The sequence below is a fragment of the Ornithodoros turicata genome, chromosome 4 (genome assembly GCF_037126465.1).
Source record: "Ornithodoros turicata isolate Travis chromosome 4, ASM3712646v1, whole genome shotgun sequence".
Classification (NCBI taxonomy): Eukaryota; Metazoa; Arthropoda; class Arachnida; order Ixodida; family Argasidae; genus Ornithodoros; species Ornithodoros turicata.
This window is the reverse complement of record NC_088204.1, coordinates 54,600,382-54,615,548: the sequence shown is the minus strand read 5'-3', so window position 1 is coordinate 54,615,548 and position 15,167 is coordinate 54,600,382. Positions and strand designations below refer to the sequence as shown.

Below are 15,167 nucleotides of genomic sequence, written 5' to 3'. Positions count from 1 at the left end.
TAGTCGTCTGCTAACCCAAGTGAACTTAGATGTGTGGGACCTCGCAGTGTCGATGTGATGACACTGGATATAGTTGGGCAACCCGCTGCCTGGTCGTATCGAGATCGGGCGAAAAAAAAAGTGCACGCTGGCAAATTCCTGGCGCTCGGAAAGCGCCACAAGAACACGTGAGATTGCTGCGCTTTCACCAAGCGAACATGACTGCTCGGAATCTAGCAAAATATGCACGAAATGACCACCCGAATTCCCCATTAGGGAGCACATGTGGTGGCTCTGCTGGCGATAAATGGTATTACTGCAGGAAAAGGCAAACAAAATGAAGATGTCGGCAGTGATTTACATGATATGTCTGTGTTTTCTTAGTATGTATTTCTTGCATGTATGATAACGGCAACTTGGTGTATATCTATTGATAGGACATGCGGTGGGCGGCCACGTCCACAGCCCATCTCTGGTACTCCGCCACCTGACTTAGAGCGATGTGATCCTAAGACTATTCGGCAGACATGCTCCCTCTTTGGGCTGGACCTAGTAAGTTTTGCCAATTCAGTGATATATTTTAACAATCTTGCACTCGATGAAAAGGATAACAAAGAAACATTTTTGTGAATACGTTTCACGAATATGTCAGTACTTGTGTCTGTTTTCCTACTGAGTGTCTAACAGTAGTTATTGGGGGACGTTGCATTTGCAAATTTACTAGACTCGTGCAAATGTTGTAATTTTCGAATACTAATCAAATACAAATAATGAGGCAAGCTGAAAACCATAAAAAACTTGCACTTGAAAAATATTTCATGGACTATGAAGACTTTTGTTGGCATTGTAAGTGCAACAGACAGAATGGAACTAAATGGCAAGGACATGTTCAGAATGTGGGATTGTTTACTGATGTGCACATCTCAGAAGGAAAATAAAGATAACAAGCAGGGTGTCGAACCGAACCCGAACCCGAACCGAAAACCGTACCCGAACCGTTATTTTTGCCGGAACCGAACCCGAACCCGAACCGAAATTTTCATGACACTGTTGAACCCGAACCGGAGCAGAACCGTAAAAAGTAATAGCGGTAACCGGTTCGCAACAAAACGGTTCGGACATAAAAGAAGTCAGCATAAGAGTTCCTCTCTATCCCCGAACGAAGACACATTGGTATCATCATCACGCGCCTATGGATTTCAGAAATGTTCACCTAGCAGTCAGACGACGACGTATAGTAAGTATACTTTCAGCGTCTTTTTAACATGTTGAAGCGCAGTTGTCCTTGTGAGCGCCGCGGCTAGCGCCCCACGCACGCGGTGCGGCGTCTACTCTTCAGAGACGAGGTGCCACGCGGACGAATGAAACACGAATGGAGTAGGCCAGTTATATAGCTCTACAGGACGAATATGTGATCAAATAAGCGCCCAAGATTTCCCTTTACACGTGAGCAGTACAAATTAAACAAGTCAGAAACATGAGAAGTGGAGAAGGAGCGTACGCAGAACGGTGCCTGTTTGATTGGTCGTGGTTTGAAAAGTAAATCTGGTTCTGCTTATTGGTAGCGCAGTTGTGTCGTGACACATTGCCGTTGTGTTGTGGATTAACTAGTACACTGCTGTGAGCTCGGACAGAGTAAGGCTGGCAGGCTTATTTTCGACATGCTTCAGTACGGTTTTAGATCGATTCACGCAGCGAAGGCAGTGTCAAGTACTGTCGTCTATGTTACGCTGTCCATCTTATTAGGCTTCCTTTAAGTGTATCTTGCTGGCACTGTGCGTGTGAAAAAGAGATTTTGGGAACAGAAAGTAGCAGGACTACACCGCTTCAACAGCGTGAACAGCGTGCCTCTAGTTGCAAAAGTGTTCATCCATTTCTCATTTCTCTCGCTAAAGGGCTACCTCACCGCTAGAGACGTCAATGCAGACAACAGCAGTAAGCTATTAGCCACGCATTTCCTGATAAAAGCAGTTTTATGGAACATATAAAACGGAAGCGTTGAACCGGTTCGCGAACCGGTTCGGGGCTGCGAACCGGTTTGCGAACCGGTTCGATTTCTGGCGTGGCCGAACCGGAACTGAACCGGAACGAAATCAAAACAACGCGAACCCGAACCCGAACCGAACCCGTATTTTTAGCGGTTCGACACCCTGATAACAAGTGCTCTCTTCTTGCACTGACAATAATGCCTTTTGCATTTGTCGTGTAGGCGAGAAACTGCACGGCTTCACTGTGCTCTCGTTGTGCAATCATTCCAGACGGTAGTGCATAGTTTGGAACAGCCTCACTCACTAGCGACTAAAACCACGATCCTTGATGTTGTATGGCTGTACTTATCAAGTGTGACTGTTTCTGCGACGTTTGTGTTCAGCGCTTCCTTCATTTCATGGCGAAAATCTGCGCGTGCCTGAAAACTTTGTCGCGCCAACACGGGGAGTCGCGAGCAAAATCGCTTCATGGGGTTCGGGCTTAAGGCCATATGTGTCTCGCTATCATGTCTAACAGCAGTTAGTTCACTTCAAATGACTTTGCAGCATTGTTTGCACTTTTAATATGTGGTTGAACAGCACCGGAGTTGAAGAAAATATGCGGAAATACCGTCACGTCCTACTTCCTGATTTTCACAGTCATCGCACTCGACCCTGGTTATTATAAATGGTGTTTTTTGTTTGTTTGTTACAGATTTTTTATAAAAAAAGCTAGGATAGATAGAGCTTCCATTTTTGTAATTGAGTAACACGTCAGGGGAGACATGCTCTCGAAGGCAGTTGTGTAATGATAAATGAGTAATTAATTACCTCAAATTTGCTAATTAGCTCTTTAATTGGGGGACTTGGGGTAAAAGCAAGCGTTCAGAGTGTGAAAGAATCTTCGATGAAAGTCATTCCACATTCTAAAAACTTTGAAACGAAAGTGTGCAAACCAGATGCGTGGGGGAAAGAGGGTTCAATCCACATCAGAGGGCCACATACTTTGGAGAGATGTAGATGATTGGAGCAGGTGCTGATCTGCTGGCGAGATGAACCGCTTTGCGGCCCAGATAAGGCTGTGAGGACCTAGGACACGCACTTCTCAGGCGACCAGTTTCGTTTTCGCCTCATTTGTATAGCATGTTCAGCGACGAATATTTTAATGTACGCGCTCACTTCAGGGTGTTTAGATGGTGGAATGGCTTTCATTGAGGGCTGTCTCTCACACCAGCGGCAGTCCCAGCGAAGTACTTTGGTGGGGGGGGGGGGCGATGTCTGCGAGCCTTTAGCCAGTCGCTATCCATTTGGGTGCGAGGGGTTCTGGACACGGGCTCAACCCTTTTCTTGCATGAAATCCTATCACTGGTAACCGATTTTAGGTATAGTGCCTAGCATAAAGCCTGTTGTGCGCTACCTGGACCGCATTCATGTCTACCTAGCTAGCATCGAGCCATCATTAGTCACTAATATCGAAATCGGACACGACTTGTTTGACATCTTTGTGACATTTCACAAACAATACTGGTAAATATTGCGTAGCTTCACCGTATTAAAAGTGAAGGCGCACAAGTTGATACTCCTTATTACTATACTGGTAGCAGGATCCCATCTGTTATGTGTTGCGGTCAGCGGGAAGGATTGGTATGGTAGACGATGGGAAGTCTTATGAGTAACAAGTTTGGGGGTGTGCCCTCGTCGCTTTCCTTGAGAGTATCACAGGGAAAGAGATGAAAACTGGACCAGGCTATGCTTTGAAGTGGGGTTAGGGGGGGGCGACCTCCCCCCCCCCCCCCCCCCCGGGGACTGCCACTGTCTCACACTGAACGATTGCTTTTACCCTATCTCCAGTCACTAAAGATTTAATTAGTGAACATTAGGTAATGAGGCATCTAGAAGTTACACACTCTCTGCGGGAGGACGTCTGTCTTGCTGCATAACCCAACTGAAAAAGCAGCATCCTTGTCGATCTCCTAGCTTTTTTATAAAAAAATTGTAACAAATAAAGAAGGAATCTGTACAGTTATACCTCGATATAATGAAGTCAATAAAATCTGCGCTTTCCTTCATTAAACTGAAATTTCGTTACATCGAAAATGGCCACATAGTGTGCAGAAATTTAGCTCCAGACGTGAGTAGACACTACACCATGCTTATTTGCTGTTGAAGTAGGCCGTGAGCTTCTTTTGTACCTTATTTTAAACTAGGGTCGGTGTCATGAGCACATTACTGGCACTTGGAACTGTGCTTCTTCTTCTTATTCTTGATAAGGCGTGAGAGTGGTCAGCCAAAGACTAATGGCACTTCCTCATCATCTTCTGGAAGACTTCCGATGACTTCTTTCACGATGGATTCGTTCATTCTTTCAACACAGCGGTTGTCTTCAAGAACGTTGAGAGCGAACGCTTGAGTGTGCCATATCTGCTAACGACGTCCTTCTGCCTTTCGCCTGTCTCTATCATGTCCAAAATATTGTCCTCCAACGAAAGCACTTTCCGTTTACCATGCTTGCCCGTCGCAAAAGAACACGTGAGTGTAGCGTGTGCAGCCGCGGCGGAGGTGGGGAAGGGGGAGGGAGAGAGAGAGATACCACGTGCTCTCTACACACATGTGACACAGGCCCCCTTACGCCTTCACGTGCATACACCGAGCTACAGTCTCTCCGGTCCTCTCCTAGATGGCATCGCCGCACGCCGATGTCGTTGCTCCGCGTTTTCTGGATGCTGGCGCAGTGCATATTCTTCAGTGCGTCTTCGTTAAATCATAATTGCTGCAAATGGGCTTCGTTATGTCGAAGTCTCTAATACATGGGGTTCTATAGAGATGGATTTGAGGAAAATGCAATGCTTTATAACATCGAGAATATCGTTATACTGAAGTTCGTTACATCGAGGTTTAACTGTATATTGCTAACTACGTATTCAAATCGAAACCTGAAAGGAAAAAACTCATTAGGGACATGGGTTTTGGCTGTGAATGCAATGGTACGGTTGTGTGCAGTGGCACAGTGGCTCACCGTCAACAAACCTCCGATATTTAACCGGAATTTCACTGAACTGTAGGCATTACACAAATGTTCAGAGTTGGTTTGCAATCCACTAAGGCCTCGACTGTGCTACTGTGCTCGATTGCAGCTCCACATGGTGCTTTGCAGCTGTTCTACATGTTCATCGCTGCTACCGCAACATACAAATTCCAGCGTGCGGCCCGCAGTAGTTTTGCAGTAAGCTGCTATGATATTCGAAAAAATTCGAATATTAGAGCTTTTATGAATGCATACTGTATAAGTGCTTAAATTCGCGGGCTCAATAATTCACGAATTTGTGAGGAGCCAGGATCAAGCAATTATTCGCGGAACCTTAAATTCGCGGTACCGCGCTGCGTCCACCCCGCATCTTAGGGGCCATCCACCTTGAACTTCCTGGAAGAAGCTAATAAAGGGTATCACAACTGGGTAACTCGTTCAATTTGTCTTGCTTTTGAGCACTTCTGACTGCAAGAGATGCGATTAGGGGGTCCTACTCGGCTCGTATCTGTGCCATTGCCCAATTGCCCTGTCTCCCGTCATTCCTGTCATCGCATCGAGCAGGTGCGATTGGCACTTGGTAGTGATGCGACAACTTTTCCAAATATCTATACGCGTGGCAGAGTGTATATGCGCTTGCTGGATGATCCGGGCTTACAAGGAACCGGAATCACGGGAGGCTTACATCCGCGCGGGATTCGTACGTGAAGGCGGGACTGCAGTCTCCAGTTGCAGCGTCGAACTGAACACTTTGCGAGGCAATGCAGTGTAACAGCGTAAGAAACTCCGTATACATAAGTTGCCTCAGCGTCCTGGGTCAAATTTCTTACATATTTCGTTCACGTTGTTTTCTGTCATTGGATGGAATATTTCGCGGGACTTTAAATTCGCGAAAAAAGAGCGTTTGCGAATTTCGCGAAAAATAGGTCCCCGCGAAAATTACTACTTATACAGTATTCGAAAACTTTAAATATGAATTTTTTAAATACGTACCACATATTGCAAATATTCGTTTCCTCTTAGCAATTTTGAATGTTCGCACTCCTCTATACTTGTAAAATTCTAGACATTCCTCGAAATTCCTCTAGACCTCGCGTCACCTCTAAAATTTATTTAGTGAAATTCCCATCGCTACATGGTTTTGAGACTTTTTCCAAAATATCTATCAAACGCAACTTTGTGTCAAAAGCTTTTCTGAGGACAACATAACTACCGATAACACGTGAAGCGAGATCGATAATATCATCCGCTGTTCATTGGAACAGCACTGTCCACTAGAATGCGCCTCGTCCACGTCTAATTTGTCGACGCGTGTCTATGTGGTGACACGCAACTGTCTGCCAACTTACATTTTGGAATGCAGGGTACTTTGCAACGAGGTTTTGGCCAAGTACAAAATCCGTCGAGCATGTGTAACTTTGAATGGAGCAACGTGCCCTTCCTCATCAGAACTCGTCCTGATATCGCAGATGCCATCCCAGCATCCAACAAACCCTTGAGAGTGAGAGAACGATGTGGAGAGGGAGTAACTTCCTTGACTTCTCATGAGCCCCATCCACTCCTTCGAAGTCGGGCCTTGCAAAGCACACATTTCATCTGTCAGTTATGTGCGGATAAACTCAACGCAGTCTCACTTTAATGCTCACGGAGGTTAAAGTTCTTGAAAATGCAGGCTTTATTTGTGTTCAATGAAAAAATGGAATCTTGCGTCTCCATTTTCACGCGTTTTACCAGCAGCCGGGAGAATTCTGATCGCTATACCTGAGCGACTAACGGTTTCACGGCAATCATTATATCGATGTCTTGTTTACATGTACTTCAATGGCTGAGCTGACGGGAACCAGCAATTTTGTCGTAATATCGGAGTTATCGAAGATCATAATAAATGGGCTCGACTGTATAGACTGTGACGAACCCAGAAACTCTCCCATCATCTCCAATATTGGATGCACTTTTCTGATACCCTGACATTGGGTATGCATTTTTCCATTTTCATGTGTAAAAGTGATAGCTTTGTGATTGCACCACGAACTGTCACATGTCTGGTAAACAAAGTTAGATGAAACATGCACCTGAAACTTTGGAAGATGGATAGAATATGAAACAACAGCTCAAGCTCCTGCCTGGTTTCTTGTCTGGCTGGTGGTTTTTCATGTACATTGGTTAAGAAATATTGCTGGTCTTGGATGTCTTGGTACCGTTCCCAGGAAGCGAAATGGCTGTAACTGCCTGTGTGTTTTCTTCAGGAGAGACCACCACCAGTACCACCAAGCCGCTCATACACAGTCAGTGGAAACACCAAGCTGGGTTACCCACAGACGAGAGTCATGAAGATGAACTATCCTGGTGAGTAATACCGCAGCACAAAGAAGTGATGGAAGCCATCCAATTATCCAAGTGTGCTACGAAATCTAAATTTTTGGGCAACTACCATAATTTCACGCATATTAGCCACGGCTTATGCAAATTTTTTTTTCTCACGGGCGCACCGTGGCTTATCCACTGGTGCGTCTTATCTAATGACTATTTTTCCCTGGTATTTTCCCCCATACGGTTATTTTCCCGACAGTGTCACTGGAACAGCACCACCTTGCCAAAGCACGAACAATGCGTAACAGACGCTCGTCCACATTCGAGTAGACTGACCTTCCTGGTGCCTTCCATCAAGCAGCTTTAACCAAAGTGATGACAGTGATTCGTGCCTTCTGGAAGGCCACTGACCCGTCGATCAATGAAAAATACCCAACAAGGGCACAATCCGATCTTGGTAGAACACTGGAACTGGCCTCCTTTGTTGTACACCATGTCGACCCCAGAGTATGGACCACTGGGTTTATGGCCTTCTCTATGGTCTCTTCAGTCGCGCCGTATTGCCTGCAGCTTATCTGCGAGTGTGGCTTATCTGTCCGAAAATTTTCAAAGCGTTCCTAAAAGAGGGTCCTGCGGCTTATCTGCGGTGCGGCTTATACGCGTGAAATCACGGGAAATTTGCGGATACCTTTAGGTGCCGGGAAAAGATTGTGTGCTGTGCGATGCAGTGTCCATGAAATTAAATATTGTTGAACGTCCAAAAAGCGACATCGATTTAATGAAATCCTCTATTTAACGTATTTCTGTTAATGATAGTAACAAAAATGTCCAACCAAGGTACAGGATGGGGATACGCAACGTTTTGACTTCTTCCAGTTCGGCTTCTTCCTCAGGGGCGACTGTAGTGGCCGTTGGCAGAAGCATTTTTGCTGTGGTTCAAATTTCACGATTCGTCAGATTGTTTTTAGCCACGTGATGAAGGCCGCTGACGTATATGCTTGGTAACGCTCCACGTACAATTCCATAGATGGCGTTGTATTTCTGCACTCAATTTAATGAAGTGTTTTCGTTCGACATGTTCTATTTAACAAAGCCCGTAGGCTATAGACACCTCTTTGTGGCGTCGTGCGTGCCATTCCCCATGTGCAGGATAGAGACGAGGGAGGAGGAGCCCCACTCTCCAGGGGAGGGAGGGAGAGAGAGAGGGAGAAGTAACGTCACAGAAGTGTGTGTAGTCCATTCTTATTGGTTCTTAGCATTGTCAAGTAATTGGAGGATCGGGCATTTATCACTTTTGCTGTGGGAACTACACACTCGCCCCTCAGTTACATTAGTTTTTTCATTTTCTTTTGTTGCCAAGTTTTATGATTAGTGCGGTCCTGAAATGGAATATTTTTTTACTTGATGGGGAAATCCCGATAATCACTGCTGTGTCCATGACCGAAAAGAAAAATTACGTTGCGACTGATGATGATGGTGTACTTGTGCTTGCCACATCAGAACATATAGTTTTTGCAAAACTTATTTTGCGCGCTCCTGAATGACTGATATGGCGATGACGTTTGTACTCAATGAAAATTGCGTGGCAGTCAAGAATAGGCGTTCCCTTAGTGTTTTTACTTTGGTTTTATGACACCAAGCTAGAACGAGCTGTGTGGGTCGGCGTTTGGGAAACTTTTTCTGGACATCTGGACGCTTTAAGAAATTATTCTGTCTAACAAGTTGGAGTGTCGTCATCTTCAATTTCGTTACAAAGCTCGTTTTATGTAATCACATACTTTAAAGACACGTATAAGGTTCTGTCAATTCTTTGGAAGATGGAACTCTGGAATAAATGTAGATAATTGAAAGAATGTGAGGGTTCCCTCCATGATTGGGGTCAGTGCTGTAGCACTACATTGAAAGAGGCAACAGCTCTAAAGCAGGCATTGTATATGTTGTTTATAAACGTTTTATATGTAGTAAAACCGGTTCTGAAATAATTCTAAGACCAGTCCTGTTGTCACAAGAACCTGTTACGTGGAACCTCAGCTTGACTTGTGCAGCTTTGATTTCTTCTGCAGTTTCTAAGTATACTATGCATTTGATGCAGCATCCAGGGAGCTTTACACATGAACATTGGTAGCTGACTGCGTGTTGTGTTCAACGCAGCTGTCTAAACAGTTGCATAGAAAGAGGTTTGAATGATTTTGTCTTTCAGAAGACGCACAAGTGAAGCTGCTCAAAAGTGAAACAGTGCGGGTGCTGGGAGCGTCACCCAGGCGAGGACACCTTCTTGTGGAATATGAGGGACAAACGTACCATGTGCCTTACCAGTTCCTTGAACTCAAGCCAGGTGGCGTCAGCATATGATGTGGCCAAATACCAAATACCTTGTGCCTTAATGAGGGTACACCCACTTGACAGATACTCAGGTCTTTTAACATGGTCGGTTTAATGTTACTACTAATTGGTGTCCTATTTAAGGGCACCTGTCAAATGAAGGATTTTATGTGTTCTCTGTTATTGTTACGTCAAAAGTGTGCTTGTTGAGAATCCTGTATTTATTTCTGGGCATCTCATGATTCAGTATTTAATAGAGAATGTATCAGTTTGTACATAATGTTTGTCACTATGGTCACAATTCAGAATGTGTCTCTACTTGGGACTCACTTAAGCTGTTACAAGTGTTGTTGTGTGGTTCATTAGTAGTTGTATCTTATGCTATTTGCACCTGTTGGAAAGAATTTCCGCCTCCCACATCACAAGGCATATGTGATCAAATCATGTGAGCTGTGGCATCTCAAGTGATTTGAGCACTTGGGCATGAGCTATCAAGTCAGTGGGGAAAACCATTATAGGTTTGTAGGGGAGGGTGTACACATGCATGGACGCGGATTCTCGTTTTGGTTCTAGAGTGATACCACTTCCTTATATCGCATGTCTCTGGCAATGAACTTAATCACTTGTACCAGCTGCCGTACTAGTGTATGCACCCTCCCCTGCAGACAAATAGTGGGTTGTCTGACTGGCTTCGCATCTCGTCTCTAGATGCTCAAATTGCATCGACGGCCACAGCCCACGTGTTGCATGTAATTCCCCGTGACACGACAAATTGAATGACATTTGTTCCGTGTGGTATTACATGTGTGGACATTTTATACAGTGAAACTAAATAGTATTATGTGTGAGTGGCATTCGCCCAGCAAGAGTTGGAGGAGCTCATTTGCTTCCCCCTCTCGCACCGACTGCATACACGCGTCAGTAGAGAGGTAGCAAAAACAATGATAAACCATTAGGAGAAATTAAACACAAATGAAAAGTTGACTCCGTATATTTTGTCACAAATTTAATAGCTTATGACATGCAGGAAAGTAGGAAGGAAGGCTTAACACAGCTTTTTCGGAGAACTACCCTCACTCTCGGTCGCTTCCCACACGATTGGCACATCTCATACAGGAGTCTTGCTTGCCTCGCCTTGGCTTGGCTTGGCTTGTGATACTTAGCCAACTGAGGTTTGCCCAAAACACAACGACGTTGTGAAGTAATCTAATGTTTTGCTAGTTAAAAATAAGTAAATAAATAATATAATGAAGATAAAGGTGTTACCTACCCCAATGTTGGACAAAGCATTTTAAAAAAACAAGTACGAGAAAGAAGACTCAACACAAGCACTGAACTTGAACCCAGTGAAAGATTTCTTATACATACGTATACAGTGTTAGTGAGGGATGTCCTGGGACACTGTAACCTGTGTTTTCTAATATAGAAATTTTTGTATACAACCTAGAAAAGAAACCGGAGGAACACTGACACACGTGCCCCTTCCTCACCTATCAGTTGTGCTTTGTGCTTCCTTGTAGTACAGTATTTCAATGCTCTTCATATGTACCAACCAGCCCAATTCATTACCCTTACTCATAATGAATGTACCCATCTGTAGCTTCATATGTTTGGTTGGTAGTTATATAATTTGCAAATGACATTATTTTTCTTCATGTATCTCGATGCAATACAAACGAATGCCATTTGGTGAGACTGTCATTAGCTGGGAATGCCATTCAATTTGCCGTGTGACTGGGGTATAAAAGTGATTTGTGTTGTACAAGGCTACTTTATGCGAACCTAACTAGCAATATATGTGTACCTAAGCTACTTTTCTTGCTGTGGCTGTGTTTCAAAAAATGTTATGGCTATGCGTTTGACAGAAAGCTGCAACATCATTGCAGCCGTAGTAAACCATATTTAGGGCCTTGTGTTTTAGGATACAACTAACTGCTTTGCAAACTAACTTTGCAAAGTACTAATTCAGCCATCAGTACGGTCACTGCACACTTGACGTGTTCGTTCTCAAATGCGAGAAGCACTGTTTCCTTTACTTTCCACCCAATTGTACCATGTTTTATGGCACGTGAAATAAAACACAACCTTCATCCACCCACCCCATTTTCAGAACATCGGGAATTTGCTGGGAATTTTGATACGACAGGAAAAGCAGGGGATTGTTGTGGAATTTGCCAAAAAGCAGCTGAAGTCAGGGAAGATCTCAGACGTGACGATGAATGGTTGTGCGGCCACATTGCCGTGAGTAGCAGTTTTGCAAAATGACAAGCTCAGAGGCAGGAAAGTAGGGCAGCCGCAATAGTACTTCATAAGTGATCTGCTTTTTGTGGGACGTGTATTGGAACATAGCAGTAGGAAGTTTTGGTCAGGGAATTGTCTTGAAATAGTCGGTGAAAACCTGGAGAAGTCGGGATTTTGAAGGCTGCCATTTGGTAGACACCCTGAAACCTGAAAACACAAGGCCCTAACTGTATTACGTACTGTACTGCGTCAAGTGTTGTAACACAGAGTGTGCCGCAGTTGGATAGTCTTTACACCCGTATCTTTGTTCTATATCCAAATAATAACTGCTTGCCGTGCTGCAAACCATGCTGCAAACTTTCAGTGTCTACATGCAGGACTTGTTAAGTGTACATTTCATGGGCTCGCTGTACCATCTGCTAGCACGTGGGTCATTCCACAAGAACCGTCCCAACATCGTGGCCCGACCCCCACGGACTTTGACAATTTTTTTTTTCACTGCTTCGTATCATCGAAATATGAATGTCAGAAAAATATTTCAGCGGAATTCCACGCGGCTTTCACGCGAGGCGGCGCCAAAGTCTGTGGGAGGGCCAAAAAGTAGGGTGCGTTTAATGTCTTCTCTGCAGGGAACGGCTCAAGCTATTTGAGATTTGTCATTCCAGACTGGTCAGGAAGCTCTGCCCCTTAGTTCTAACTGAAAAAATTCGAATGACCATGTGCCTTTAAGGCACGCCACAGGCTATAACTGTTGCATTTTTGTTGCATGTTTGGCATTTTTTCTCCGTTCACTGGAAGCACGCACAAGTATGAAATTTGGTGTCCTGATAGATGTAGAAAACATGTAGAAAAAATTTCATTCCTTCAGTTAAAGGAGAAGGCTGCGAAATATGGCAGGCAATATGCAAATTTTTGAAAATTGCCAATATTGGAAGGAATAAAAGGTGAAGTTGCCATCGTGATACCGACATGCCGTCAAAGCTAAAATGAAGCTCAGCCTGTTCACTTCAAAATATAAAAAAATCTCCAGGTTGCTTTTTTATATTTTTTTGTAATAATTTTTCAAATCTCTGTCTCTGATGCAAGCGGGCGCACGCTCCGCGTGCCTACCCTCTTCAACTTGTAAGATTTGAAACGCTACCAGTGTTTGTTTATTTGTCCGAGACGTGCTGATTTTGATATTGTCTGAGCATGTGGGTAGAAATTCTTAATGCGACACGGAAATTGCCTCCCCGCAATAAAGCAGCAAAAGGGTAATAAAATCAGGTACGCTTTTGCGCTGCCTCTCTCTCTCTCTCTCAGAATACGCACGCAAACTGTGACAGATTCAAAGTAATCTTGATATAATATGGGACACAGAACACACACAGTGTTATGTTACGCACAAAATACACAGTTAATGGTCAACCAGCACGTGTGATATAGTCTTTCCTGACGTGCTAAAGTGCGCTCGCTTGTACTTGGCGTAGTGAAGTGTGAAGTTTTTCTTCGGTGGATGCTGATATCACATGTACAATATATCCATAACTTAAAAACCCGAGACTAGCGGACAAAAAAACGACAACACAGACAAGGTGTTGTCGTTTCTTTGTCCCCTAGTCTCGGGTTTTTAAGTGATAGATCTATACCACCAGCTCACTTGCTACCTCTCTATCTTCTCGTTATCACATGTACCTTCGCTGTGTTAGTTGAGACGACTTGAAAGTAATGAAGTTCTCGCATTACAGGAATGGCTCGAACCATTTCATAGCGATCCTGCAATGCAGCGTGCTCCGCCGATACATCTCCAAAGGACACCCATATGGTCAATACGTTCTGAAGGCTTTCTTCAGCCCAAAGGAATAAATCCCGCGGATTTAATATTTGACGACCAAAAGGCCTCTGCAGACTCGCCTTTGCTGCCAGCCGCTTAACAGTTCCACCAATCCCATCGCATGCACCTTTCCCATGAGACGTACCAAAAAAGTTCCATGTTGCCAATATTCCAAAGTCCTCTTCATGAAACCAAAGGTTCACAAAATTCTTTTTGTTCTTATATTGAGAAGCAGCGCCGTCTGAGAAATAATGCAACTTTTTAATGTGTGCGTGAGTGGGTAGGAAATGCTGGAGGAACTTCTTTTGGTACAAGTGTGCATTGTCGTGAGTCAGGGATTCGGAAATAATGACGTAAGACATGCTGCAGGATTGGGTCAGATTGGCAGCGAAAATACACCACTATGGGATGCACAGTTGCATTGGAAGTATTCCAGTAGAAGGACTGTGGTGAATTTTGTGACAGAAAGGAGTAGTTTTCTGAATAATCCAGCTGAACAATCGCTTCACTGACGGGAAGGTCAGCCTTGAGCTGTCGCAAGTAAGCAGACTGCGACGAGCTGAGTGAAGTAATGTCTCGATAGTGAATTTAGTTCAAGAATCAGCTTCTCGGAAAATTCCTCTATGGGAAGAAGTACTGTTTGAAGTGATGCTCTATCGCCAGGTACCCACTGCTGAAATGTGATGGTGCCCTGAAACTCATCAGCATGGCTGAGCTTATCAGTGAGTTTGGCACGTAGAGGTTCCAACCCCGGGGACTGGGTGCATCGTCCTAGCATGCACTCTTCCTTGTCGATGGCACAGACCATTAGTCGCAAAAGGTCTTTGTAGTTGTCCTGGATTCCCGCAGCATGAAGCATCATCTTCACGTTTTGATGATAAGAGCACACGCAGACTGAATGTGTTCCTGGGTCTCCAGCAAGCATGCACCAGGGGGGCCTCAAGGATGCAAATGTAGAAAATCTAGCTCCTAGAGTTGGGTTGCTTGCCTTCCATATGAGAAAAGCTTCCTTCAAGCCCGTAAGCATGAGCCTCTTCTGATGACACTTGAGAACATCCTTTTGTCCTGGCATGCAGTAGGATATGAAGTCATCTTGGTAAAACTTCTCAATTGATTCCTCGGTCACAAGGGACAACGGAGCCCTTCCTCTCGCTGAAGATGGCTCGTTCAGGACGCCCATCGTGTTTCTAATTTCTCGTGCTTGGCGAACAAGACGTTCCGAAGCTAAAAAAAAAAATTGCATTGTTTGTTGCCTCGACCACGACGATGGGGCCAACATTAGGATCATGACCGTTTTTGATTGGCTCTGTTAGCCGAATATTTCTTCCTCAGCTCCTGAAGCAGGGATTCACAATCTTCCGCGGTTATAGGACATGATTCTCCTGAAGTGGATGCCATCGGTACGGCCAACCAAGTTTTCACGGCTTTCCTGGCTTTGCACTCTATCCTACGGGCCTTCTCCTGTGCATACTTCTGTCTCTGGGGTAGAGCTCTTTTCCTTCTCAACAGA

General features: G+C 44.5%; 1 protein-coding gene across 1 annotated transcript in view; it reads left to right on the top strand.

The window, feature by feature from the left end:
* Positions 1-13,119, top strand: part of LOC135391563 (myosin-I heavy chain-like) — a 73,688-nt gene extending 60,569 nt beyond the window's left edge. The window contains exons 20-22 of the mRNA XM_064621858.1: positions 417-531; positions 7,218-7,317; positions 9,482-13,119. Coding sequence (XP_064477928.1) covers positions 417-531; positions 7,218-7,317; positions 9,482-9,633 — 367 coding nt within the window. The 3' untranslated portion in view covers positions 9,634-13,119. The remainder of the gene's footprint in view (positions 1-416; positions 532-7,217; positions 7,318-9,481) is intronic.
* Positions 13,120-15,167: the final 2,048 nt, after the last annotated feature.